At 46.1% G+C, this 27,082-nt stretch overlaps 1 protein-coding gene and 6 non-coding genes across 7 annotated transcripts; 4 read left to right on the top strand and 3 right to left on the bottom strand.

Moving 5' to 3' along the window:
• Positions 1-4,055: 4,055 nt before the first annotated feature.
• On the bottom strand, positions 4,056-4,127 carry trnae-uuc (transfer RNA glutamic acid (anticodon UUC)). The gene has a single exon. It is a non-coding gene; the product is annotated as a tRNA-Glu (tRNA).
• Positions 4,128-4,279: 152 nt separating this feature from the next.
• On the bottom strand, positions 4,280-4,351 carry trnae-uuc (transfer RNA glutamic acid (anticodon UUC)). Its single transcript has one exon. It is a non-coding gene; the product is annotated as a tRNA-Glu (tRNA).
• Positions 4,352-6,002: 1,651 nt separating this feature from the next.
• Positions 6,003-6,074, top strand: trnae-cuc (transfer RNA glutamic acid (anticodon CUC)). The gene has a single exon. It is a non-coding gene; the product is annotated as a tRNA-Glu (tRNA).
• A 1,260-nt stretch (positions 6,075-7,334) lies between these two features.
• Positions 7,335-7,406, top strand: trnae-uuc (transfer RNA glutamic acid (anticodon UUC)). The gene has a single exon. It is a non-coding gene; the product is annotated as a tRNA-Glu (tRNA).
• A 1,228-nt stretch (positions 7,407-8,634) lies between these two features.
• trnae-cuc (transfer RNA glutamic acid (anticodon CUC)) lies at positions 8,635-8,706 on the top strand. The gene has a single exon. It is a non-coding gene; the product is annotated as a tRNA-Glu (tRNA).
• Positions 8,707-9,894: 1,188 nt separating this feature from the next.
• trnae-uuc (transfer RNA glutamic acid (anticodon UUC)) lies at positions 9,895-9,966 on the top strand. The gene has a single exon. It is a non-coding gene; the product is annotated as a tRNA-Glu (tRNA).
• A 4,816-nt stretch (positions 9,967-14,782) lies between these two features.
• Positions 14,783-20,185, bottom strand: LOC140419877 (uncharacterized). Its single transcript, XM_072503919.1, has 2 exons — positions 16,631-20,185; positions 14,783-15,174 (listed from the first exon to the last, which is right to left on the bottom strand). The coding sequence occupies exon 1, from the start codon at positions 19,350-19,352 to the stop codon at positions 18,429-18,431; it is 924 nt and encodes a 307-aa protein (XP_072360020.1). The 5' UTR covers positions 19,353-20,185; the 3' UTR covers positions 14,783-15,174; positions 16,631-18,428.
• Between the last annotated feature and the right edge of the window lie 6,897 nt (positions 20,186-27,082).

The following is a 27,082-nucleotide window of genomic DNA, read 5'->3' as shown; positions in this document are numbered from 1 at the left end:
TCCATTGCGGATAAAGTAAGCCCTTCCGTTTACAAAATAAAGTACCCCAATGGTAAGACTGCGTGGTTTCATATAAACCAGCTGAAGGCTTATGGAACACAGTCGAACCACGCACACCACGTCATGCTTGATGCAGCACACCACACCCCGCCCACAGCTAACATAACCCTACCAAACCCCACCACGTCCAGCCCAGCCACGGACTCGACCTCGACTCCATCCCCGAAATATACACTCCGCCCCGGAACGCCCACAGACTGTAGCAGCAGAGACAGCGACTGTGACTCGGACGATAGCCACAGCACACCTCCCTACTATCCTCATACACCAGGACCCACACCTAGCGACTCCTACTTCGATCCACGTGATCCCTTCCTGATCACTTTCCTGAACAAGCCCCACCACCAACCACCGAACCACACTGACGACCCCGATTTTGTCCCCAAACAACTAGACACCAATTACTGGCACCGAGACAACTCGTACCGACTCGTCCGCAACGACGAGAGTGACCCCCACCTCACACCATGCAGCCCTTTCAGACCTAATCCACGCCAGAGTTTGGCACCCGGGAGAAGGTGACGACCTCGGGTCTGACTCCCAAACCGCCAACCCCTTTGCGACCCTGTTTGCAACCGAGAACAGAGGTGTCCAGATGATGTTTTAAAGGAACCGCTTGGGAGAAGTGTTGTCCTTTCTGATGGCACCTGCAGAATTTTTTATGGTGTTTGTAAGTTTGTTAAATGTTGTATGTCCGACAGGAGAATTTTTCTCACTGCCACACGCCTATTCGGCCGAAACTTCTGAGAACTTGCCTTCAGAGACTAACCATTGCCAGACGCCAATTCACCTGAAACCTCTGAGCACTTGCCCACAGAGACCCACTGTTGCCAGACACTTGTTCAGCGGAACTAGCTTGTCTGCAGACACTTGTTCGGGTACCAGACGCCCGATCGTAACTGCCCTTCTGGTTCGAAGGATAGAACCACTACGGCAGCCCCACCACGATGACTACATTTTTGCCCGTTCTTGTGGTTGCTCAGGCAGTGGAGAAACAGTTTGAGACCCGCCCTGCCTGGAAACCCCCCGCTGGTCAACTACGCTCGGGTAGGAGAGATACGGCATTGGTAGCCATCCTACCCGGGGACTCCATCCAAATCGTACCCGTCGCGACCCATACGCACCTCATTTTGGCATTTTTCAGTTCAAAAGGTTTTGTTTGTTTAGGTAGCCTTTAGGTTGCCAGCCATCTGCTATTTACATTCTGGAACATTTGGATGCTAAATCAGCACTGGTTCATCATTGGGAAGTGTGTCTTCTCCTAAAATTTGTTTTTTTTTTAAATGAGGGAGTCCCACATAGTGACCAATTATAAAGGGAATAATTGGCACAAAAGGACAGACACACTAGCATACCAGATATTAAACAAAGATAGTTACAGACGATATGCTTGTTTCTACAGAACTCCAGAAGCTCCAGGATCGGAGAAAACAAAGAAAGAAAAGGAAAGAGAACAGCCATGAGGACTTCCTTCATATGGATCAACATAATGTTATTGGACATTTGGTTGCGCGTGACCGCGAACCCCATGACTTCAACCCCCCCCCCAGCCGTTAATGTTTCATTGCCCCGCAGTACCCAGAGCCCAGTCACCAGCGACACTACATCTTCTTGGTGTGCCAGGTTCATAACCTGGTACTCCCTGTCCTATGTGATCGAAACACTATTAGCATTGGTGATACTCTGCTGTGTAGTGCAGACTATGCGTCTACGAAAATAAAGAAGGATAACCTAGGATCAGATCCCTTATGTTCGGTTACGACCAGACCCCCGACCCCCGCGATCTATTATAAAATAATAAAGTGCATTCACTTGCGTTTATTGTTGTTGTAAATAAAGAGATGTGAAAAACTTTTTCATGAGCAAAAATTGTATGATCCTGAGCTTGACTGCCAAGCCAGGAAAGACTGTCTGAAATACTATGATTTTGTTGTATGATTGAGGAAGGTAGGATAATGGAATGTTTAAGCGAGTGTAGTATATTAAGGATAAGTTAGAGGTTCCAAGTTTGTTGTTTTGTAATGCATGTCCCTGTCTGACATAGCGCCCTTAGAATTGTTAGTTAAAAAATTTTGTGCATAGATATGGTCAGTGCAGAGGCCATGAAGGAAGTGCCCCCCGCCCCCCCGGGTCAGGGAATGGAAAGTAACATAATGATGTGATCCTTCAATCTTCGCGTTAGGATCACAAGGAGGAAATGTAGCCAGTTAAAATGGCTAACTCCTGATTAGAATGGCCAAACCCCGATTTAAAATGGCAAACGGAAGAGGCTGATGGGAAAATCAGCCAACAGGACTAAAACAAACAGCTGCAGGTAAAACTGTGTATTCGCCTCTGGGGAGGCCAGTCAGAATCGATACCTGCAGCCATCAGCAGAACAACACACCAGCCATCTGAATATTAATTAGCAATCCCCGGGAACAATGTGCAACAAATTAGACACAAAGCCAACCCAGACTTTTCGGTGCCAGCAGGAGCCTACACAAAGAGAGGTGAACGACCACCCCAAAACCGCCCATTGATCAAGGAATCGCTCCAGCATTGGAGAATATCGAACCAAGTGATTGGGACAAAGTCCAATCACTTGGAACCAGGTACAGGGTCCGCCCCGAAAGGCGGGAAGCCTCTGGGGACTATAAGAATAGAGTCCAAGTTCAAATCGATCTCTCTGCACCCTTCTTCTCCTCTCTCCATCCCTCGAGACCCTTCTGCTGACCTTCTGCAACAGCTGCTAAAATGGTAAGTCTTACTTCAACACTCGCTACGAGATAGGCGCTCCTGGCTATCGACCTGTACCAGCTTTGAATCCCACAGGCTCAGAACCCATACGAAAGGCCATTCGTTTCCCTGATCTGGTGGGCCATTCCCAAAGTTAAGTATTGGCCTGTTAGTTGTAGGAAGTAGCTTAGAAGTAGAATTAACGTATAAGTATTTACTGTATATAATAAATGTGCGTTGATTTAACTCTTACTAAGCGGTGTGTTGGATTATTGATCATTACTCGGACTTGAACCACGTGGCGGTATGAGAAAGATACCTGGTGACTCAAGAGCAAAGGTGATAGAACAAGAGCAATTAAACTAAGGCTAAAACGAGCAACATTTGTCCTCTGTTCGCTTTTAAAGGCTTCCCAATCCTCTGGCTTCCTACTAATCCTCGCCACTTTGTAAACTTTTTCTTTAGTTTTTATGCTGTCCTTGACATCCTTCATCAGCCATGGATGCCTCCCCTTAGCATATATTCTGCTCCTTGGGATTAATTTCTGTTGTGCCTGCCTAATAACCCCCCAAAGCCCCTGCCATTGCTGTTCCACTATCTTCCCTGCTAGGTTCCTTTTCCAATCAACTCCGGCTAGCTCCTCTCTCATGTCTTTGTAGTTACCTTTATTTCATTGTAATAAAATACGGTGAATGGCCTCCTGCACTGTAGGGATGTGAGAATCCCAAAATTATTGCACAGTACTTGGAAAACAGTGGCAGGATTGGGCAGAGTCAGCATGGATTTATGAAAGGGAAAATCATGCTTGACAAATCGACTGGAATTCAGCAAAATGAGGGAGATGTTGACGCGGAGCTGGGTTTGATTCCCGGGCAGAGCATGATGCTTTATTGTTGTCCAGCAAACCGTTCAACGAAGCTGAATCGCAGTTTCACAGAAAAGAGCTGTGCCAGAATCAGTTAAGTGAGATTTGTTGTTTCATATCAGAGCTTAAAAAGTCCAAGTGCAGCAGGTCGAGAACAAGTACAGATGCTGGAAGAGACGGAGAGATGCTGACGTCAACCAAAATTTGGGTGGTAATGGGCCAGATGTTATTGCTCACCAGATTCAAGTATCTCCCAGATCTGGGTGCAAATCTCGGGCGTGGCATCAGGAAAATTTCTCACTCAAATTATTGACTAAGTTTTAATGTAGTCCCCGCGTTCTGCTGGCACAGATTTCTGTGAAACTGCGATTCAGCTTCATTGAACATTTTGCTGGACAACAATAATTCATCATTCCCTGACCGGGAATAGAACCCGGGCTGCGGCGGTGAAAGCGCCGAATCCTAACCACTAGACCACCAGGGAAACTGTCTTTGTTCGCCACATGCTGCACTTGTGACTTTTTCAGCTCTGATGTGAAACAACAAATGTCACTGAACTGATTCTGGCAGAGCTCTTTTCTGTGAAACTGCGATTCAGCTTCGTTGAACATTTCGCTGGACAACAATAATTCATCATTCCCTGACCGGGGATCAAACCCGGGCCGCGGCGGTGAAAGCGCCGCATTCTAACCACTAGACCACCAGGGAAACTAACGATTAAATTTGTAACCCGGGTTGACAGTATATCACTCACCTTTTATTTTGATTTCTGAGTTTTCATTAGAAGTATACAAAATTACATGTTTAAAATGAACACAAGTGACATCTTCAGCCAATCACAACACCGATTGTTGTTCGCTGTAACATGAAATCGACAGTGAGGTGAAATAGTCCCAAAAGCTGCTCATGTGGAACTTCCAATTTCCTAAACCCACCAACCTTATCACTGTGGCTCCTGTGAAACTGACAACACGTCATCCGGCGGACATTCATTCGTCATTTCAAATAACTCATTTTAATTTTTGAAAACATCCTTTTCGCAATTAAGTTTTGAACAAAATTAGAATAGTTTCCAATTTTTGTTGATCTTTTTCTGAACTGAAACTATCACACGTTTGCGGAACAAACACAAACTCTCCTGTTTCAGACTGGGCAGGAATATTAAAAAGTACTCATCTGTAACTATGAGGCAAAGCTTCCTGGTTCCGATTTGTTGTTAAACATTAACACAACACGTCATCCCACAGCCTTGTGACATTTACACTTTCACAAGTTTGGAATGTGTTTCTTTGTTCCCCGGCTCACAGTGGGTGAGAGAGGAACAAGCAGCAGGATTTTACCCTAATTCTCCATTCACCCGCTGCCAGCAGAACGCGGGGACTGCAGCTTCAATCAGCGGCTAACTGCCCATCCCGGGGACACTGTAACCAGGAGCAAAGCTCCCAATACACCGAGCACAGGCTCAGAAACATACAGGTAGATTATACCCCGCTCACTTAACCTCCGAGCAGCATTTACACAATCCCTCAGTGAGTATAATTTCCTTTGAGCTTCTTCTGTTGTATTCAGCTCCTGTGACCTCAATGGACTGAATAATTTGAGTTCGAAGTTTTCTTGTCATCATGCCAGAGATTCGGACCCTGACCGGGAGAGAGGGGGGAGGGGCGGGGCGATTATTGTGTCTATGTGAGCATCAAAATCTGGCCCAATACCACTCAAATTTTCGCTTGTTTCATAATCTCTCTCACTTTGCAGCCAATCACTGTCCGTTTCTTCCTGCCTCTGTACTTGTTCTCCACCTGCTGCACTTGTGACTTTTTCAGCTCTGATGTGAAACGACAAATATCACTGAACTGATTCTGGCAGAGCTCTTTTCTGTGAAACTGCGATTCAGCTTCGTTGAACGGTTTGGTGGACAACAATAATTCATCATTCCCTGACCGGGAATGGCCGCGGCGGATCCTAGCCACTAGACCACCAGGGAAACCGACAAACAAGAAACTTCAAATTTTGATCAAAACTTAATTGCGACAAGAACTGTTTTTAACAATTGAAATGAGTTATTTCTATTTACTGATGAATGTCTGCCGGATGTTGCGTTGTAAGTTTCACAGGAGCCACAGTGATCAAGTTGGTGGGTTTTGGAAATTGGAAGTTACACATGAGCAGCTTGTTGGGCTATTTCACCTCACTGTCGATTTGATGTTTCAGCGACAGCAATTGCTGTTGTGATTAGCTTAAGATGTCACTTCTGTTCATTCTAAACATGTAATTTTGTATATTTCTAATTAAAACTGGGCAATAAGAATGAAAGGCGAATGATATACTGTCAGACGGGTTAAAACCCTGTTTGTCTGTTTCCCTGGTTGTCTAGTGGTTAGGATTCGGCGCTCTCACCGCCGCGGCCCGGGTTCAATTCCCAGTCAGGGAATGATGATTTATTGTTGTCCACCAAACCGTTCAACGAAGCTGAATCGCAGTTTCCCAGAAAAGAGTCAGAATCAGTTCAGTGATATTTGTCGTTTCACATCAGCGCTGAAAAAGTCACAAGTGCATCAGGTCGAGAACAAACACAGAAGCAGGAAGAAACGGTCAGTGATTGGCTGCAATGCAAGTGAGAGAGATGTTGACGCAAGCGCAAATGTGCGTGGTATTGGGCCAGATGTTATTGCTCTCACAGACAGAACTATCTCCCCGATCTCGGTGCAAATCTCCAACGTGATGACAAGAAACCTTTTAACTGAAATTATTCAGTCCATTGAGGTCACAGGATCTGAATACACCGAAAGAAGTTCAAAGGATATTCCACTGACTGAGGAATTGTGTAAATGCTGCTCGGGGGTTCAGTGAGCGGGGTATAATCTACCTGCATGTTCCTCGGTGTATTGGGAGCTTTGCTCCTGGTTGGAGTGTCCCCGGGATGGGCAGTAATCCGCTGATTGAAGCTGCAGTCCCCGAGTTCGGGTAAAATCCTGCTGCTTGTCCCTCTCTCACCCACTGTGGAGCCAGGCAAGAAATAATCTCATTCAAAACTTGTGCAAGTGTAAATGGCACAAGGCTGTGAGATGACGTGTTGTGTTAATGTTTAACAACATATCGGAACCAGGAAGCTTTCCTCATAATTACAGATGAGTAAGTTTTAATATTCCTGCCCAGTGTGAAACAGGAGAGTTTGTGTTTGTTCCGCAAACATGTGATAGTTTCAGTTCAGAATAAGAACATCAAAAATTGGAAGTTGTATTGTTTATGCCCAGTCTGAAACAGGGGAGTTTGTTTATGTTCAGCAAACGTGATAGTTTCACTTCAGAAAAAGATCAACATAAACTGGAAACTTCAAATTTTGATCAAAACTTAATTGCGACAAAAAATGTTTTTAACAATTGAAATGAGTTATTTCTATTTACTGATGAATGTCTGCCGGATGTTGTGTTGTAAGTTTCACAGGAGCCACAGTGATCAAGTTGGTGGGATTTGGAAATTGGAAGTTACACATGAGCAACTTGTTGTGCTATTTCACCTCACTGTCGATTTCATGTTACAGCGAACAACAATCGGTGTTGTGATTGGCTGAAGATGTCACTTGTGTTCATTTTAAACATGTAATTTTGTATACTTCTAATGAAAACTCGGAAATCAAAATAAAAGGTGAGTGATATACTGTCAACCCGGGTTACAACTTTTATCGTTAGTTTCCCTGGTGGTCTAGTGGTTAGGATTCGGCGTTTTCACCGCCGCGGCCCGGGTTTGATTCCCGGTCAGGGAATGGTGAATTATTGTTGCCCAGCAAAATGTTCAATGAAGCTGAATCGTAGTTTCACAGAAAAGAGCTGTGCCAGAATCAGTTCAGTGACATTTGTTGTTTGACATCAGAGCTGAAAAAGTCACAAGTGCAGCAGGTGGAGAACAAAGACAGGGGCAGGAAGAAACGGACAGTGATTGGCTACAAAGTGAGAGAGATTATGAAGCAAGCGAAAATTTGAGTGGTATTGGGCCAGATTTTGATGCTCACACAGACACAGTAATCGCCCCCTCCCCCCCCCCCTTTCCCCAACCCCAATCAGGGTCCGATTCTCGGGCGTGATGACAAGAAAACTTCGAACTCAAATTATTCAGTCCATTGAGGTCACAGGAGCTGAATACAACAGAAGAAGCTCAAAGGAAATGATACACACTGAGGGATTGTGTAAATGCTGCTCGGAGGTTAAGTGAGCGGGGTATAATCTACCTGCATGTTTCTGAGCCTGTGCTCGGTGTATTGGGAGCTTTGCTCCTGGTTACAGTGTCCCCGGGATGGGCAGTTAGCCGCTGATTGAAGCTGCAGTCCCTGCGTTCTGCTGGCAGCGGGTGAATGGAGAATTAGGGTAAAATCCTGCTGCTTGTCCCTCTCTCACCCACTGTGGAGCCGGGGAAGAGAGAAACACATTCCAAACTTGTGAAAGTGTAAATGTCACATGACTGTGAGATGACGTGTTGTGTTAATGTTTAACAATAGATCGGAACGAGGAAGCTTTGCCTCATAATTACAGATGAGTAAGTTGTATTGTTCCTGCCCTGTCTGAAACAGGGGAGTTAGTTTATGTTCAGCAAACGTGATAGTTTCACTTCAGAAAAAGATCAACATAAGCTGGAAACTTCAAATTTTGATCAAAACTTAATTGCGACAAAAAATGTTTTTAACAATTGAAATGAGTTATTTCTATTTACTGATGAATGTCTGCCGGATGTTGTGTTGTAAGTTTCACAGGAGCCACAGTGATCAAGTTGGTGGGTTTAGGAAATTGGAAGTTACACATGAGCAGCTTGTTGGGCTATTTCACCTCACTGTCGATTTCATGTTCCAGCGAACAACAATCGGTGTTGTGATTAGCTTAAGATGTCACTTCTGTTCATTCTAAACATGTAATTTTGTAAATTTTCTAATTAAAACTGGGAAATAAGAATGAAAGGCGAATGATATACTGTCAGACGGGTTAAAACCCTGTTTGTCAGTTTCTCTGGTGGTCTAGTGGTTAGGATTTGGCGCTCTCACCGCCGCGGCCCGGGTTCAATTCCCGGTCAGGGAATGATGCTTTATTGTTGTCCACCAAACCGTTCAACGAAGCTGAATCGCAGTTTCACAGGAAAGAGCTGTGCCAGGATCAGTTCAGTGACATTTGTCGTTTCACATCAGAGCTGAAAAAGTCACAAGTGCATCAGGTCGAGAACAAATACAGAGACAGGAAGAAACGGTCAGTGATTGGCTGCAATGCAAGTGAGAGAGACGTTGACGCAAGCGCAAATCTGCGTGGTATTGGGCCAGATAATATTGCTCTCACAGACAGAAATATCTCCCCGATCTCGGTGCAAATCTCCAACGTGATGACAAGAAAACTTCTAACTGAAATTATCCAGTCCATTGAGGTCACAGGATCTGAATACACCTAAAGAAGCTCAAAGGATGTTCCACTGACTGAGGAATTGTGTAAATGCTGCTCGGAGGTTCAGTGAGCGGGGTATAATCTACCTGCATGCTTCTGAGCCTGTGCTCGGTGTATTGGGAGCTTTGCTCCTGGTTGGAGTGTCCCCGGGATGGGCAGTAACCCGCTGATTGAAGCTGCAGTCCCCGCGTTCGGGTAAAATCCTGCTGCTTGTCCCTCTCTCACCCACTGTGGAGCCGGGGAAGAAATAATCTCATTCAAAACTTGTGAAAGTGTAAATGTCACATGGCTGTCAGATGACGTGTTGTGTTAATGTTTAACAACATATCGGAACCAGGAAACTTTCCTCATAGTTACAGATGAGTACTTTTTAATATTCCTGCCCAGTGTGAAACAGGAGAGTTTGTGTTTGTTCCGCAAACGTGTGATAGTTTCAGTTCAGAATAAGAACATCAAAAATTGGAAACTATTCTAATTTTGATCAAAACTTAATTGCGAAAAGGATTAACTATGTTTTCAAAAAGTAAAATGAGTTATTTGAAATGACGAATGAATGTCCGCCGGATGACGTGTTGTCAGTTTCACAGGAGCCACAGTGATAAGGTTGGTGGGTTTAGGAAATTGGAAGTTACACATGAGCAGCTTTTGGGACTATTTCACCTCACTGTCGATTTCATGTTACAGCGAACAACAATCGGTGTTGTGATTGGCTGAAGATGTCACTTGTGTTCATTTTAAACATGTAATTTTGTATACTTCTAATGAAAACTCAGAAATCAAAATAAAAGGTGAGTGATATACTGTCAACCCGGGTTACAACTTTTATCGTTAGTTTCCCTGGTGGTCTAGTGGTTAGAATGCGGCGCTTTCACTGCCGTGGCCCAGGTTCGATTCCCGGTCAGGGAATGATGAATTATTGTTGCCCAGCAAACCGTTCAACGAAGCTGAATCGCAGTTTCACAGAAAAGAGCTCTGCCAGAATCAGTTCAGTGATATTTGTCGTTTCACATCAGAGCTGAAAAAGTCACAAGTGCATCAGGTCGAGAACAAATACAGAGGCAGGAAGAAACGGTCAGTGATTGGCTGCAATGCAAGTGAGAGAGACGTTGACGCAAGCGCAAATCTGCGTGGTATTGGGCCAGATGTTATTGCTCTCACAGACAGAAATATCTCCCCGATCTCGGTGCAAATCTCCAACGTGATGACAAGAAAACATCTAACTGAAATTATTCAGTCCATTGAGGTCACAGGATCTGAATACACTTAAAGAAGCTCAAAGGAAATGGGGGGAGCAGATACGTGGAGATTTAGCCGGCCAGCAGCGAGGGAGTTCTCGTACTCCTCCCACGTCCACAAGGTGTACTCACGAATTGACTACTTGTCAACTACTTGACAGACTGGTGAGTCTGGACCTGCTGGCCGGAATGGTGGGGGCAGAATATTCGGCAATTGCCAGATCGGACCATGCTCCGCACTGGGTAGACCAGCAGTTTTGTAAGGACAGCTTTCAGCACCCACCATGGAGGCTGGAAGTTGGACTATTTGCGGACGAGGCGGTGTATGAGAAGCTGGTGAAATGCATGCAGAATTACCTGCAGGTGAACAATACTGGAGAAGTCTCAGCAGCGGGAGGCACTGAAGGTAGTGGTGAGAGGGGAACTGATTTCAACCCGGGTGTACAGGGACAGGACAGATAGGGCAGAGACGGACCGACTCATTAAGGAAATTCTACGGACGGACAGGAGTTACGCGGAATCCCCGAGGCCAGAGTTACTCAGGAAACGACAGAGGCTGCAGGCCGAATTTGGGGTGCTGACTACAGGCAAGGCTGTAGAGCAGCTTAGAAAGGTAACGGTGATTTATGAGCATGGGGAGAAGGCCAGTAGAATGCTTGCACAGCAACTGAGGAAGAGGGAAGCGGCTAGGGAAATAGGGAGGGTAGTGGATGGGGACGGTAATCTAGTGGGTGTTCCAGCAGGGCTGAACAAGGTCTTTAGGAACTTTTGTAGGAACCTGTACACTTCGGAACCACCCGGGGGAATGAGGCGATTCCTGGACTGACTGACCTTCCCAAGAGTGGGGAGACATTGGTGGACGGACTGGGGGCCCTGGTCAGGATCGAAGAGGTATTGGGGGCCAGAAGGTCATGCAATTGGGTAAAGCCCGGGGGCCGGGCGGGTATCCGGTGGAGTTTTACAAAAAATTTGCTGGGATAGTGGGGCCGGTGCTGGTCAGGGTCTTTAACAAGGCAACAGACAGAGGGAGTTTACCCCTGACGATGTCGCAGGCCACCATCTCGCTCATTCTGAAACGGGATAAGGACACGGAGGCCTGTGGGTCATACAGGCCGATCTCTTTGATTAACGTAGACGCCAAGCTACTGGCCAACATTTTGGTGACCAGAGTTGAGGACTGTGTACCGGATGTAACTGTGGAGGACCAAACCGGGTTTGTAAAGGGGAGGCAGCTGGTGGCCAACATAAGAAGGCTGCTCAACGTGATTATGATGCCCCCGGAGAGTAGGGAGGTAGAGATAGTGGTAGCCATGGATGCTGAAAAGGCTTTTGACCGGGTCGAGTGGGATTTTCTGTGGGAGGTACTAGGATGGTTCGGGTTCAGGGCGGGGTTCATCGACTGGGTTAGGCTATTGTATCAGGCCCCGGAGGCGAACAGGACAACATCGGACTACTTTAGACTGCACCGTGGGACAAGACAGGGCTACCCTCTCTCCCCACTACTGTTTGTGCTGGCCATAGAGATTGCACTGAGATTGCACCGTAGAATTGCACTGAGATCTTCTAGGGGCTGGAAAGGGCTAGTCCGGGGGGGGGGGGGGGGGGGGGGGGGGGGGGGCTGGGGAACATAGAGTCTTGTTATATGCAGATGATCTGCTGTTATATGTATCCTACCCAATGGTGGGGATAGACGGTATTATGGCAACTCTGAGAGAATTTAGCCGGTTCTTCGAATACAAATTGAACATGGCTAAGAGCGAGTTGTTTGTAATTCAGGCGAGGGGGCAGGAGAGTAGGCTGAAGGGGTTGCCGTTCAGGCTGGTGGGGGAGAGTTTCCAATATTTGGGGATTCAGATGGCACGGGACTGGGGCAAGTTGCACAAGCTCAACCTGTCCCAACTGATGGAACGAGTGAGGGAGGAGGTCCGGAGGTGGGATGCGCTCCCACTGTCATTGGCGGGGAGGGTGCAGACTGTTAAGATGATGATTCTCCCGCGGTTCTTGGCTGATCTTTTGTGGACTCAGCTCCACTTTCCGGCCCGAACACCATAACCCTTAATCCCTTTATTCTGCAAAAAACTATCTATCTTTATCTTAAAAACATTTACTGAAGGAACCTCTACTGCTTCACTGGGCAAGGAATTCCATAGATTTACAACCTTTTGGGTGAAGAAGTTCCTCCTAAACCCAGTCCTAAATCTACTTCCCCTTATTTTGAGGCTATGCCCCCTAGTTCTGCTTTCACCCGCCAGTGGAAACAACCTGCCTGCATCTATCCTATCTATTCCCTTCATAATTTTATATGTTTCTATAAGATTCCCCCCTCATCCTTCTAAATTCCAACGAGTACAGTCCCAATCTACTCAACCTCTCCTCGTAATCCAACCCCTTCAGCTCTGGGATTAATCGAGTGAATCTCCTCTGCACACCCTCCAGTGCCAGTACGTCCTTTCTCAAGTAAGGAGACCAAAACTGAACACAGGATACTACCGACCATGCGTAGAGGTAGGTACTAGAAAGGGTTAATGAGCTACAATTCTCTGGAGCTCGGTGCACAACACAACATGAAGAATGAGGATAGACTTCAGTCAACAGAACAAGAAACTGCTCCATAGTCACCTGGAAGCTGAGAGCTGGTGATCCAGAGTGAACGGACTGATCCACTGCCTTTGTTAATTATTGTGATTTTGTACTTATTACAATTAACTTAATAAATTCTGCGACAACATTCTTGTACCTGGAATGGTCTGTAACTAGTCAGGAGCTGCAGGTAACGTTCACAACACAGTCTGACGTGTAATTGATTTGAATATTACAATTGAGATTGAAGCCAAACCCGGATCTTACAATAGGGTCAAATTTCACATTCTGTTTGGGTAACCTGCACCAACAGTGATGGCTTTTGTAAACTCCTTTTACAGGTTATTAGAAGGGGAGGAGTTACAGAATGAAATTTCACTCCAAACACCACATCAAGATGTGACAGAGTCACTCGATTCATGGGAGCTGAATATCATCGACCTTTGAATCTAGAATGAGAAATGTTCGTCTGTTCTTCTGCTGAAAGAGATTCTTACACATCACTCAGTGTACAGGCACTGAGCCAGGCTCATCCGAGTGAGGCATCACTAAAAAAATCCATTTTATATCTTGCAGTTCACCCAAAGATGGAAATTTCAGCACACATTTCTCCATCTTGTATTTTTTAATGTTTTGTTTGCCCGTTAAATATCCTCGACCTCTGGATGGTTCATTACAGAACTCAGCTCGAAGACATCAAGACCTGTATCCGGCCTTGTCTGTGTGCCCCATTCGTCAATTCAACTTTGCAGCAGCTCAGTCCCAGCTTTGGAAACATCTTCATCTTTCTGTGAGGCCCCGGCCCCGGCCCCATTGACTGTGACAGGGGGATCCCACTGTCTCCGTGAGATTGTTGGTGTAAAGTCACGTCAGATCCACACTGCCCGATTTCCAATCCAATTTATTTAAAGGTCCCAGAAGTCTGACTCCAGCCTTAAATGTTGTTCTGATCCTGTCAGTAACATTATTTTGGAACTCACTAGTACCACCACATAGGCAGTCAACAACATGCATCATAAAGATGCCCGAGAGTTTCCTGCCATGGTACCAATAAAGCACGGCAGCTTCTGCCTTCTGGTGGAGACAACCCGACTTGAACAAAACTGATCTAACTGAGAAGTGCCATACACTCTGAAACATTGAACAAAACATCGTTCAAAACATAAGACAAACTTATTGAACTTCCAAAGTCTTCCATCTACATCTGTCACCGTAGAAGGTTGTAGAAACACTGCCCTCTGGAGGTGATCCCCCAGCGCAAATGCAGCTTTTATGTTTCTTGACTGAAAGTTCCGGGAAAATGTCACGAAAAGGGCCAAAGAAATTTCAGAATGACCTTTCCACTGTGGGTGAGTCCACTCTGACCTCTTTATCTCCCAAAGCTTCTTCAAATCCCTGAGCCATTAACCGCACCTTGGGCCTTATAAACGCCATCCGGTTGGACCTTTTCTGTGCAGATCCATTGATGTGATGATGCTGGCTGACCCCGATCTGGGACCTCTGAACACACGCCAAACTCTGTCCAACTGCCAAATCTTGCTGTTTAGCCTCCCGTACGGCTTTATCCCCTCATTTTTCGGCAGCTACAAAACCCTCTCGGTCACGGGGACTTCAGTATCGCCCCCAAACACATCCTTGGTGTAAAACCGACAATTCCCTGCCTGAAATGTTCCAGTTATTGAAATTACATTGAATGGATGTCAAAGAAACAGACCAGAAACAGCTCCCTGAGGTTCTGAGGTGTCCCCAGTGGTCAGTCTGACTGAACTAAACACGGGTGGTATAAAACAAACAATACTCACCCCGGTATCTGCTGTCCACGGGGACTTTCCTTTAATCAGAGCCGTCAGTGGATCCTGTTCCTGACACCAGACTGTTGTGGGACAAATGTCACTCGGAGTCTAGAGTTGGTTAAAGTTTGGGAATCTTTATTACAAACATGCAGGGAATGCTTCAGCGAACCGAAGCATCTCTGGGAGTAGTTACAATAACACACGTTTATACACAGTACAGTTGCAGCTGTTTTGTCTGCAGGTTAGTGGGAAAGTACAGGACGTCAAGGAAACAACTCGAAAACAGCTCACACTTATTGGCCATAGTGACTTCATCTCTCACAAAACACATCTCGGAAAACAATAGCCAGACCAGTAATCCAGAGACCCAGGATAATGCAATAGGGATCCAGGTTCGGCAGATGGTGAAATTTAAATTAATTAAAAATCTGGAATTAAAAGTCATTGATGATCATGAAAGCATTGTCGATAGTTGTAAAAACCCATCTGGTTTCTTTTAGATCCACCTGTAGTGGGGGAATAACACTGTTTACTATCCAGGATAAAATAAATGTACTTCAGCTTTTGTGGATCATTTCAGTGGAAATGTGCTCTCCCCCAGGCTCAAAGAGCATCAGCCCACTGGAAGCAAAGTTGTGAGACCGGCCAAGCCAGCAGAAAGAAACCCTCCGACCCTCCCACTTCACCAAGTGTCAGAATGAACAAAGTTTGATTTGATTAAATTTATTCACGTGCACCGAGGTCCAGTGAAACGTATTGTTCTGCGTACAATACAGACAGATCATTTTATACATGAAAAAACATAGGACATATGATCAATACACAATATAAATATGTAGACATCGGGTGAAGCATACGGAGTGTAGTGCTACTCAGTAGAGAAGATGTGTGGAGAGATCAGTTCAGTCCATAAGAGGGTCATTCAGGAGTCTGGTAACAGCGGAGAAGAAGCTGTTTTGAATCTGTTATTGCGTGTTCTCAGACTTTTGTATCTCCTGCCCAATGGAAGAGATTGGAAAAGAGAATAACTTCGGTGGGAGGGTCTTTGATTTTGCTGCCGGCTTTCCCAAAGCAGCGGGAGGTGTGGACAGAGTCAATGGATGGGAGGCGGGTTTGTGTGAGGGACTGGGCTGTGTTCACGACTCTCTGTAATTTTTTACAGTCTTGGGCTGAACAGTTGCCATACCGAGTGTCCCTTTAAGAAATGTTTTTGTCTTATCACATGGCTTCAGTGATGTCATTGTGCGGGTGGAGCTGGGCTGTGGCTCTGTGTGTTGGGTTTTACTTTCGCTTTGGTTTGGGGCTGTTTTGTGGCTGAGTTTTTTGCTTTCGTTTTCACATTTTTGGCTACTGTACTCAGAAAGAGGAGTATTTTGGCCTGTCTCTCGATCTTCATTTTAAAAGCAGTTTCCAGACTGCTTGATAACTTGAAAATAAATAATTGCTTTCTGGAAGGAATTCAAACCTGCTGTTTTGGAATGGAAACAAGAGCATCCATACCAGGTCTTGAGTGCTGTGTGCTGGGCCACACCTTTGAAAAGGAGGTACTGGTTTATGGGATCTTGTTCTTAAATTGGAACAGTTAAAGGGGGGAATTTATTCAGGGTTATACATAGATTACTGTAGCTGTATGGGGTATTTATGTTTGTAATTTATAAAAATGCTTACTGTGTGTGTTTGTAAAAATGTTAACTAAATTCGTAGAATAAAGCTTGTTTTGATTAAAAGTGCTTAAGGCCTCTGTTGAATAACACCTGAAAGGCAGGCCCTGTGCTCATCGGAACCAAAATCAATAAACAATTGTAGGTCAGGTGAACTCCATGATATACTTTGGAGTTTTCTGAACCCTGGCCCATAACACAAGCTGTGATGCAGCCAGATAAGATGTTTTCTATGGTGCTCCTGTAAAAATTGGTAAAAGTCAATGATAATAATCTTTATATTTGTCACAACTAGACTTACATTAACACTGCAATGAAGTTACTGTGAAAATCCACTAGTCGCCACACTCTGGCACCTGTCCGAAGTTTTGGAGTTTTGATATGAGCTTGGCTGGGATTATGGGGTTGAAGGCGGAGCTGTAGTCAATGAATAGGAGTCTGACGTAGGAGTGCTTGTTGTCGAGATGCTTCAGGGCGAGTATAGGGCCAGGGAGATGACATCTTATGTGGACCTGTTGTGGCGGTATGCAAATTGCAGTGGATCAAGGAATGCTGCGAGTATGGAGTTGATGTGTCCAAATCTCGAAGCAATTCATAATGATCGATGTCAAGGCCACCAGATGATAGTCATTGAGGCACGTTGCCTGGTTCTTCTTTTGCACTGGTATGATGGTGGTCTTCTTGAAGCAGATGGGAACCTTGGAACGGAGGAGGGAGAGGTTGAGGATGTCCGCAAACACACCTGCCAATTGGTCTGCGCAGGATCTGGGTGCACGACCTGGCACAACCAATGAGAGTCCCTGTCGTTAGTCTGTGACTCTAAATTAGTTTGGTATCGTCACTTGGGAGTCCCTGTTAGCTTTGAATCTCCCAATTAAACCATAGATTCTGGTTGGGTAACGTACAGACTACCTTCTTTGACACGCAATCTTCTACACATTTACTGATGAAGTCTGTGACGGTGCTGGCATACTCGTTTAGGCTGGCTGCTGAGTTAAAATAGAACACACAGTGCAGAAGGAGGCCATTCGGCCCATTGGGTCTACACAGACCCACTTAAGCCCTCACTTCCACCCTATCCTGTAACCCAATAACCCCTCCTAACCTTTTTTGGTCACGGAGGGCAATTTATCATGGCCAATCCACCTAACCTGCAAGTCTTTGGATTGTGGGAGGCAACCGGAGCACCCGAAGGAAACGCACGCAGAAACAGGGAGAACGTGTACACTCCACTTGTGCTACCGTGCTGCCCTTGTTCTTGAATATGGACCAGTCCACTGACTCCAAGCAGTCGCGTAGGAGCTCTTCCGTTGCATCGACTTTCTTAACCGGATTCTCCCGTTAAGATTCTGCTTGTATGCGGGGAGAAGGAGCACCGTATTGCGGTCCGATTTTCCGAAGTGCGGTCAGGGGATGGATCATCTGGGCCCTTGATGTTTGTGTGGCAGTGGTCAATGTTGGGCCCCCTGTCGGGACAGGAGATGTGTTGGTGGAATTTTGGCAGTACACACTTGAGGTTGGCCTGGTTAAAGTCCCCAGCCACTATGAACAAGGCCGCCAGGTATTCTGCTTCATTGTTATTTATAGCGGTTACAATTCATCAAGCGCCTTCTTCACTTCCGCCTGGGGTGGGATGTAGATCGCCGTGATGATGGCAGAAGTGAATTCCGTGGAAGGTAGTATGGACGGGACTTCACAGTCGGGTATTCCAGGCCCGGGGAGCAATAGTTCACCAGGGTCACCACGTCCGAGCACCAGGAGGAGTTGACGAGGAGGCAAATCCCTCCACCCACTCCAGGTTCAGTCCTGGATGTGATTAACAGCAGGAAAAACAGCAGAATCCAACCCAACCCTTGTGAACCCTTTGGTGTCTCAGCATGTTGGACGACTGAGTGAATCCCTTCCCACAGTGAGAGCAGGTGAATGGCTTCTTTCCAGTGTGAACTCGCTGGTGTTTCCGCAATGTGGATGATGTTTGAAACCTCTTTGTGCAATGAGAGCATCTGAACAGTTTCTCCTCAGTGTGAATGCGCCGGTGGGACATCAGTACCCGAGAGCTTTTAAACTCACTCCCACAGTCGGAGCATTTAAACGGTCTCTCATTGGTGTGAGTGACATTGTGGTTCAGCAAGTGATGACCGAGTGAATCTTTTCCCAGTCGGAGAGGTGAACGGGCTCTCCCCAGTGTGACCTCGCTTGTGTTTCATCAGGTTGGATGAGGATCTAAACCTCTTTGTGCAGTGAGAGCAGCTGAACGGTCTCTCCTCAGAGTGAACGCGCTGGTGGGACATCAGTAGCTGAGAGCTTTTGAAACCCATCCTGCAGTCAGAGCATTTAAAGGGCCTGCTCTTGGTGTGAGTGACATTGTGTTTCAGCAGGCTGGATAATTGAGCAAATCCCTTATCACACACAGTGCAGATGAACGGCTTCTCCCCGGTGTGAACACTCTGGTGTTTCTGCAGGCTGGGTAACCGAGTGAATCCCTTCCCACAGTCAGAGCAGGTGAATGGTCTCTCTCCAGTGTGAACTCGTTCGTGTCTCCGCAGGGTGCTAATGTCAGTGAATCCCTTTTCACACTGAGAGCAGGTGAAAGGCCTCTCTCCAGTGTGAACTCGTTCATGTATCCACAGGCTGCCAATGTCAATGAATCCCTTTTTACACTGAGAGCAGATGAACGGTCTCTCCCCAGTATGAACTTGTTCGTGTTTCCGCAAGTTGCCAATGTCAGTGAATCCCTTCTCACACTGAGAGCAGGTGAAAGGTCTCTCTCCAGTGTGAACTCGTTCGTGTCTCCGCAGGTGGCCAATGTCAGTGAATCCCTTTTCACACTGAGGGCAGGTGAAAGGCCTCTCTCCAGTGTGAACTCGTTCGTGCCTCCGCAGGCTGCCAATGTCAGTGAATCCCTTTTCACACTGAGAGCAGGTGAAAGGCCTCTCTCCAGTGTGACTGCTTTGATGCCTTTCCAGCCTGTACGGGCCTTTGAATCCCTTCCCACAATCCTCACATTTCCATGGTTTCTCCATGGTGCGGGTGATCTTGCGTCTCACCACGTTGGACGATCAGTTGAAGCCTTGTCTACACACAGAACACGTATACAGTCCCTCTCTACTATGAATGATGCAGTATTTTTTCAGGCTGTGTCACTGCTTAAAGCTCTTTCCACAGTCAGTACTCTGTAACAGCCTCACACGGGTATGTGTGTCTGTCTCAGTGCTTTTCCAGACACACTGATGTTTAAAATGAAAAATGAAACTCGCTTATTGTCACAAGTAGGCTTCAATGAAGTTACTGTGAAAAGCCCCTAGTCGTCACATTCCGGCGCCTATTCGGGGAGGCTGTTACGGGAGTCTCTTGAAGCAGACAGAATAGACAAACATTTCTCCTGCTAGACTCAAAGGCCGATGATCCCAAGAATTGAGTGACTCAGTCAGTTCTTGACGTTATATTTAGTTTGAGATATCAGCCTCGAACTCCTCTTCGAACTTCCTGTAACTAGATTTTACAATGGTAATCATCGTCAGTGCAGGATAGAAATTCAGAACAGACAATTTTAGTTTCTATCGAACATTCATTCCCCTCTCTCTCTTTTCCTGAAATGGTCTAAATCTCAATCCCACACACTCTCCCTCCATTCTCACTCTGCTGTATCTGATGTTCACCCTCCCAATGCTCCTGAAGGTGCTGATTCAGGCTGATTGACAAATCTAAGTCACTGCTTCCTGTCCTGGACACAGAAACCTGAAAATCTTCATGCAGGATGTTGGAGACAGGAGGAAGGTTCAGTCTGTGTGCAGCTCAAGCTCATTTAGGGTTGGAGGAACAATAGTTTTGCTCGGCAGAAACCTCCATGTCCAGCTTCCGCATTGAGACAATGGGGGAAGCTCTGATTGGCAGAGGAGCAGAGTCCTTCCGGTCCTCCAGTCTTCCTATTGGTCACCTCAGCAACAAGGTCAGCGGAAGTGAGCTCCCCTGTACATGCGCAGCTTCCCCTTCCCTTAGACATGCGCAATCCCGTATTAGTGGTGGGGAAGGGACACACTGACGGGCGGAACTGTCAGCCTGTTGCCTGGAAACTTTGTCTCGAGGATATGTGGGGGAAGGAAAACAATGAGTGCGGGCGGGGTTCCCGCATCTGCGCGCTGGGCAGTGACGTCACGGCGGAGCGGGCTTATTCCTATTGGTTGATTAAGAGGACGAGCTCCTTTGTGATGTCACAATGTGGAGGTTGGACAATGAGTTTCAGACTAAAACATCCTCCTCTGGACAACATTTGGGAGCAAATCAGTGTCTCCCCTTTCATAAGGTCATAAGATATAGGAGCAGAATTAGGCCAATTGGCCCATCGAGAAGAACCCTTCAACCCGATTAAAAATCTGTCTTACTCCTCCCTAAATTTACTCACTGTCCCAGGTCCACCGCACTCTGGGGTAGTGAATTCCACAGATTCACAGCCCTTTGGGAGAAGCAGTTTCTCTTCAGCTCTGTTTTGAATTTGCGACCTCTTTTTTTCAATAATCTTTATTGTCACAAGTAGGCTTACATTAACACTGCAATGAAGTTACTCTGAAAAGCCCCTACGCTCCACATTTTGGCGCCTGCTCTGTGTGGGAAGGGATTTATTTCCTCATCCAACCGGCAGAGACACCAGCGGGTTTACACAGGGGAGAGGCCGGTTACATGCTCCCAGCGTGAGAAGGGATTCACTCAGTTGATCAGCCTGCAGATACACCAGTGAACTCACACTGGGGGGGGGGGGGGGGGGGAGGTTGTTCACCTGCTCTCAGTGTGGGAAAGGATTCACTCGGTTCGATAACCTGCAGCCACACCAGCGAGTTCACTCTGGGGAGAGACCGTTCACCTGCTCCCAGTGTGGGAAGGGATTCACTCGCTTATCCCACCTGCAGACACACCAGTGCGTTCACACTGGGGAGAAGCCATTCACCTGCTCTCAGTGTGGGAAGACATTCACTCATATGTCCAGCCTGCAGACACACCAGCGAGTTCACACTGGGGAAAGACCATTCACCTGTTCTCAGTGTGGGAAAACATTCACTTTGTTATCCAACCTGCGGGCACACCGTCGCGTTCACACTGGGGAGAAGCCATTCGCCTGCTCTCATTGTAGGAAGGGATTTACTCGGTTATCCAGCCTACAGAGACACCAGCGAGTTTACACAGGGGAGAGGCCGTTCACCTGCTCTGAATGTGGGAAGGGATTCCGTGATTCATCGCAACTGCTGAGACACAAACAAGTTCACAAGTGATTACAGGGGTTGGATTCTGCTGTTAGTGTTGCTACTCTCAATTACATCCAGGACTGCATTTTGTTCATTCTGACAGTTGGTCAATGGGAATGGTTGGTGTGTTTCCTCTGCTGGACTGGCTTGTCTCACGACTTTGATTCCAGTGGGCTGACGCTCTTTGAGCCTTGTTGCGGATACCTGGTTTCAAATTTCATAAGGATCACAGATTGAAAGTTGGTTTGGAAGTTGGAAGCTGTTTCCTTCCCATTTCTGTTTGGATCCCCTTAAAACATGCCACCTTGCCATCGTGATGGGCAATGGAGGGTACATGGATCTTTTGTTTAATTTATCTCTGTGTTTCTCGCAGAAGAAAATTATCAAGGTATGGGGCAGGTTGTCTGACATGGACTGAGAAACAACATTAAATGGTGTGATGGGAGACAGGCAATAACTAATATTTCAGGGGATTAGTTAGCTCAGTTGGCTGGATGGCTGGTTTGTGATACTGAGCGACACCAACAGCGTGGGTTCTACTCCGTACCGGCTGAGGTCATCCATGAAGGCCCTGCCTCCTCAGCATTGCTCCTCATCTGAGGTGTGGTGACCCTCAGATTAAATCACCACCAGTCAGCTCTCTCTCTCTCTTTCTCACAAAGGGGGATGCTCTTATGGAATTCTGACAATGGTACCAGCCAGTAACAAGGTTAAGATAAGGGAGTTATGTATACTCAAGACCCAAGGACAGTCAATGAGGGGGTCTGGAAGGCATCATGAGTTCATGAGTAACCTCCTAGCTGTCCATGAGCTGATCACGCAGTTCCCTGCTGCCCAGTAACCACTTTCATTGGATCTACCAGTCAATGTGTGCAACCTACAATCATTGTGATTGGATCGTGTCCGGCTGAGTTGGGCTGACTAACTATTTGAAATTGTATAAATGATGATGATTCCCTTTGTTCAGTGGAGAGGTATCTGCCTTTGCCCAGAGGCTTACTCCCCGCCGGCGTTACAACAATAAACTGTGATGTTTGAAGCAGACCTGAATGTCGAGGGATTCTTTTGGATTCATTCATGCGAACAGAAGCATAACCTACTTTTGTATTCAATTCCCCCACAATAAACAATAACATTCTATTAGCTTTCCTAATTACTTGCTGTACCTGTATACTCTCCTTTTGTGATTCATGCTCTTGGACATCCAGATCCCTCTGAATCTCAGAGCTCTGCAATCTCTCACCATTTCGATAAAAAGCTTTTTTATTGTTTCTGCCAACATGGAAAATTTCACATTTTCCCACGTTGTTCTCCATTTCCCAGATCTTCTCCCACTCACGTAACCTATCTATATCCCTTCATAATCTCCTTATGTCCCCTTCACAATTTACTTACCTACCTACCTTTGCAACATTGGAACATGGGAGCAGGACTTGGCCATTCAGCCCATCGAGCCTGCTCCACCATTCAATACGATCATGGCTGATCAACCACTTCAATGCCTTTCCCCCCACACTATCCCCATATCCCTTTGTGTTATTGGTATTTAGAAATCTGTCAGTCTCTGCTTTAAACACATTCAATGACTGAGCTTGCACAGCCCTCTGGGGTACAGAATTCCAAAGATTCACAACCCTCTGAGTAAAGAAATGTCTCCTCCGAGACCAGTCCTAAGTGGCTTCCCCCTTATTTTGAAATTGTGTCCCCTGGTTCCAGACTCTCCAACCAGGGGAAACATCTCACCTGTACCCACCCTGTCTATTCCTTTATGGATTTTGTAGGTTTCATTGAGGTCACTTCTCATTTTTTGAAACTCTAGAGAACACAGGCCAGGTTTCCCCAATCTCTCCTCAAAGGGCAGTCCTGCCACCCCCGGAACAAGTCTGGTGAACCTTTGTTGCCCTTTCTCTCTGGCGACAAGGGCAGTAAAACTGCACACAGTCCTCCAGCTGCGGTCTGACCAAGGTTCTATACAACAGGTACATTCTGGACAGTCTCATGACTTTGCATTTATTTTATCCTGGATAGTATGGGGGAGCCAGTGGCCTAGTGGTATTGCCGCTGGACTAGTAATCCAGAGACCCAGGTATTATTCTGGGGTTCGAATCCCACCAGGACAGATGGTGAGATTTGAATTCAATCAAAAATTGGAATTAAAAGTCTAATGAAGACCATGAAATCGTTGTTGATTGTTGTAAAACCCATTTGTTTTACTAATGTCCTTTAGTGAAGGAAATCTGCCATCCTTACCCTGTCTGGCCCACACGTGACTCCAGAGCCACACAGATGTGGTTGACTCTTAACTGTCCCCCACTGTAATGACCGAGCAAGCCACTCAGTTCAAGGGCAATTATGAATGGGTAACAAATGCTGACCCAGCCAGTGATGCCTACATCCCAAGAAAATGTTTTATCAGGTGGATCTAAAATAAATACATTTGTCTCTGTTCCATTGAGTCTACAGCACAGGGCCAGGCCAGTCGGCTCAATTGGTCTCTGTCAGTATTTATGTTCCGCATGAGCCTCCACCCACCCCTCTTCATCTCCCCCATCAACATATCCTTCTATTGCTTTTTCTCGTCAAGATACAGCTGTTCAGGCAGTATTCATGCTGTTCACCTCAACCATTCACTGTGGTAGCGAGTTCCAGATTCTCACCACCCACTGGATGAAGAGGTTTCACTTGAAATCCCTATTGGATTACTGAACCCCTGAAAATGGATTGAAAATGCACGCAGCATTTGACAGAGATTGGATGAATTGTCAGCGCAGATGGGGCAGCGCGGTGGCGCAGTGGTTAGCAGTGCTGCCTCACGGCGCCGAGGTCCCAGGTTCAATCCTGGCTCTGGGTCACTGACATGTGGAGTTTGCACATTCTCTCCGTGTTTGCGTGGGTTTCACCCCCACAATTGAAAGATGTGCAGGCTAGGTGGATTGGCCACGCTAAATTGGCCTTTAATTGGAAAAAATGAATTGGGTACTCTAAATTTTAAAAAAAGAATTGTCAGCACGGATAGAGATAAATGTGTGTCCTGATAGACATTACAGAGACTTGTTTGAAAGGTGACCAAGGCTGGAATCTAAATGTTGAAGGGTATTTGACATATTGGAATGCATGAAGCTCGGAAAAGATGATGGGATTGCTCCTGTTCATTGAGGATTACATTAGTTCAGTACTGAGAGATCAACTTAGCCTGAAAGTTCAGGGTGTGGAATCAGCTTTGCTCAAGATAAGAACTAATAAGTTACAAGGTCTCTTGTGTGAGTAGTTAATGGGCCTCCTAACAGTAGTTACATTGTAGGTAGAGTATACAGGAAGTATTAAATAAGGCTTGTAATTAATGTACCACAATAATCATGGGTGACTTTAGGCATCAGTTAGGACGATGAGCCTGACGAATATTAATCATGAGGAAGTGACACCACATGAGAAACTGACATCACACATCAGCAAGGTGACCGATATCCTTCAGAGACCAATCAGACATCGATCGTGCCCCATTTAACCAATCAGGGACTGATCATGGGCTGCTTGGGCCAATCAGAAACACAGGAAACGACCAGCCATGCGTAGAGGTAGGTACTAGAAAGGGTTAATGAGCTACAATTCTCTGGAGCTCGGTGCACAACACAACATGAAGAAAGAGGATAGACTTCAGTCAACAGAACAAGAGACAGCTCCACAGTCACCTGGAAGCTGAGAGTTGGTGATCCAGAGTGAACGGACTGATCCACTGCCTTTGTTAATTATTGTGATTTTGTACTTATTACAATTAACTTAATAAATTCTGTGACAATATTCTTGTACCTGGAATGGTCTGCAACTAGTCAGGAGCTGCAGGTAACTTTCACAACATAGTCTGAGTGTTACAATTCAAATTGGAGCCAAACCCAGACCTTACAATAGGATTGAATTTCACATTCTGTTTGGGTATCCTGCACTAACAGTGATGGCTTTTGTAAACTCCTTTTACAGGACATTAGAAGGGGAGGAGTTACAGACAGAAATTTCACACCAAACATCACATCAAGATGTGACAGTGTCACTCGATTCATGGGAGCAGAATATCATCGACCTTTGAATTTAAAATGAGAAATGTTTGTCTGTTCTTCTGCTGAAAGAGATTCTTATACATCACTCAGTGTACAGACACTGAGCCAGGCTCATCCGAGTGAGGCATCACTAAAAAAATCCATTTTATATTTTGCAGCTCACCCAAAGATGGAAATTTCAGCACACATTTCTCCATCTTGTATTTTTTAATGTTTTGTTTGCCCGTTAAATATCCTCGACCTCTGGACGTTTCATTACAGAACTCAGCTCGAAGACATCAAAACTTGTATCCGGCCTTGCCTGTGTGCCCCATTCGTCAATTCAACTTTGCAGCAGCTCAGTCCCAGCTTTGGAAACATCTTCAACTTTCTGTGAGGCCCCGGCCCCATTGACTGTGACAGGGTTCATACTGTCTCCCTGAGATTGTTGATGTAAAGTCACATCAGACCCACACTGCCCGATTTCCAATCCAATTTATTTAAAGGTCCGAGAAGCCTGGCTTTAACCTTAAATGTTGTTCTGATCCTTTCAGTAACATTATTTTGGAACTCACTAGTACCACCACATAGGCAGTCATCAACATGCATCATAAAGATGCCCGAGAGTTTCCTGCCTTGTTACCAATAAAGCACGGCAGCTTCTGCCTTCAGGTAGGGACAACCCGACCTGGACAAAACTGATCTGAGAAGTACCATACACTCTGAAACATGGCTCAAACCATAGACAAACTTATTGAACTTTAAAGTCTTCCATCTACATCTGGCACCGTAGGAGGTTGTAGAAACACTGCCCTCTGGAGGTGATCCCCCAGCGCAAATGCAGCTTTTATGTTTCTTGACTTTAAGTTCCGAGAAAATGTCACGAAAAGGGCCAAAGAAATTTCAAAATTACCTTTCCCGCTGTGGGCGAGTCCACTCTGACCTCTTTCTCTCCTAAGACTTCTTCAAATTCCCGCGTCACTGACCTCACCTTGGCCTTATAAATTCCATCTGGTTGGACCTTTTCTGTGCAGATCCATCGATGTGATGATGCTGGCTGACCCCTATCTGGGACCTCTGAACACACGCCAAACTCTGTCCAACTGCCTAACTCTTTCTGTTTCACCTCCCGTACGGCTTTATCCCCTCATATTTTGGCAGCTACAAAACCCTCTCGGTCACGGGGACTTCAGCATCGCCCCCAAACATATCCTTGGTGTAAAACCGATAATTCCCTGCCTGAAATGTTCCAGTTATTGAAATTACATTGAATGGATGTCAAAGAAACAGACCAGAAACAGCTCCCTGAGGTTCTGAGGAGTCCCCAGTGGTCAGTCAGACTGAACTAAACACGAGTGGTATAAAACAAACAATACTCACCCCGGTATCTGCTGTCCACGGGGACTTTCCTTTAATCAGAGCCGTCAGTGGATCCTGTTCCTGACACCAGGTTGTTGTGGGACAAATGTCACTCGGAGTCTAGAG

Source organism: Scyliorhinus torazame, chromosome 5, assembly GCF_047496885.1.
Source record: "Scyliorhinus torazame isolate Kashiwa2021f chromosome 5, sScyTor2.1, whole genome shotgun sequence".
Taxonomy (NCBI): Eukaryota; Metazoa; Chordata; class Chondrichthyes; order Carcharhiniformes; family Scyliorhinidae; genus Scyliorhinus; species Scyliorhinus torazame.
This window is presented reverse-complemented; position numbering and strand designations above follow the sequence as displayed.

Bases quoted from the DNA above. Each gene is read 5' to 3' on its own strand.
- LOC140419877 (XM_072503919.1), bottom strand. From the start codon at position 19,352: ATGGAGAAACCATGGAAATGTGAGGATTGTGGGAAGGGATTCAAAGGC.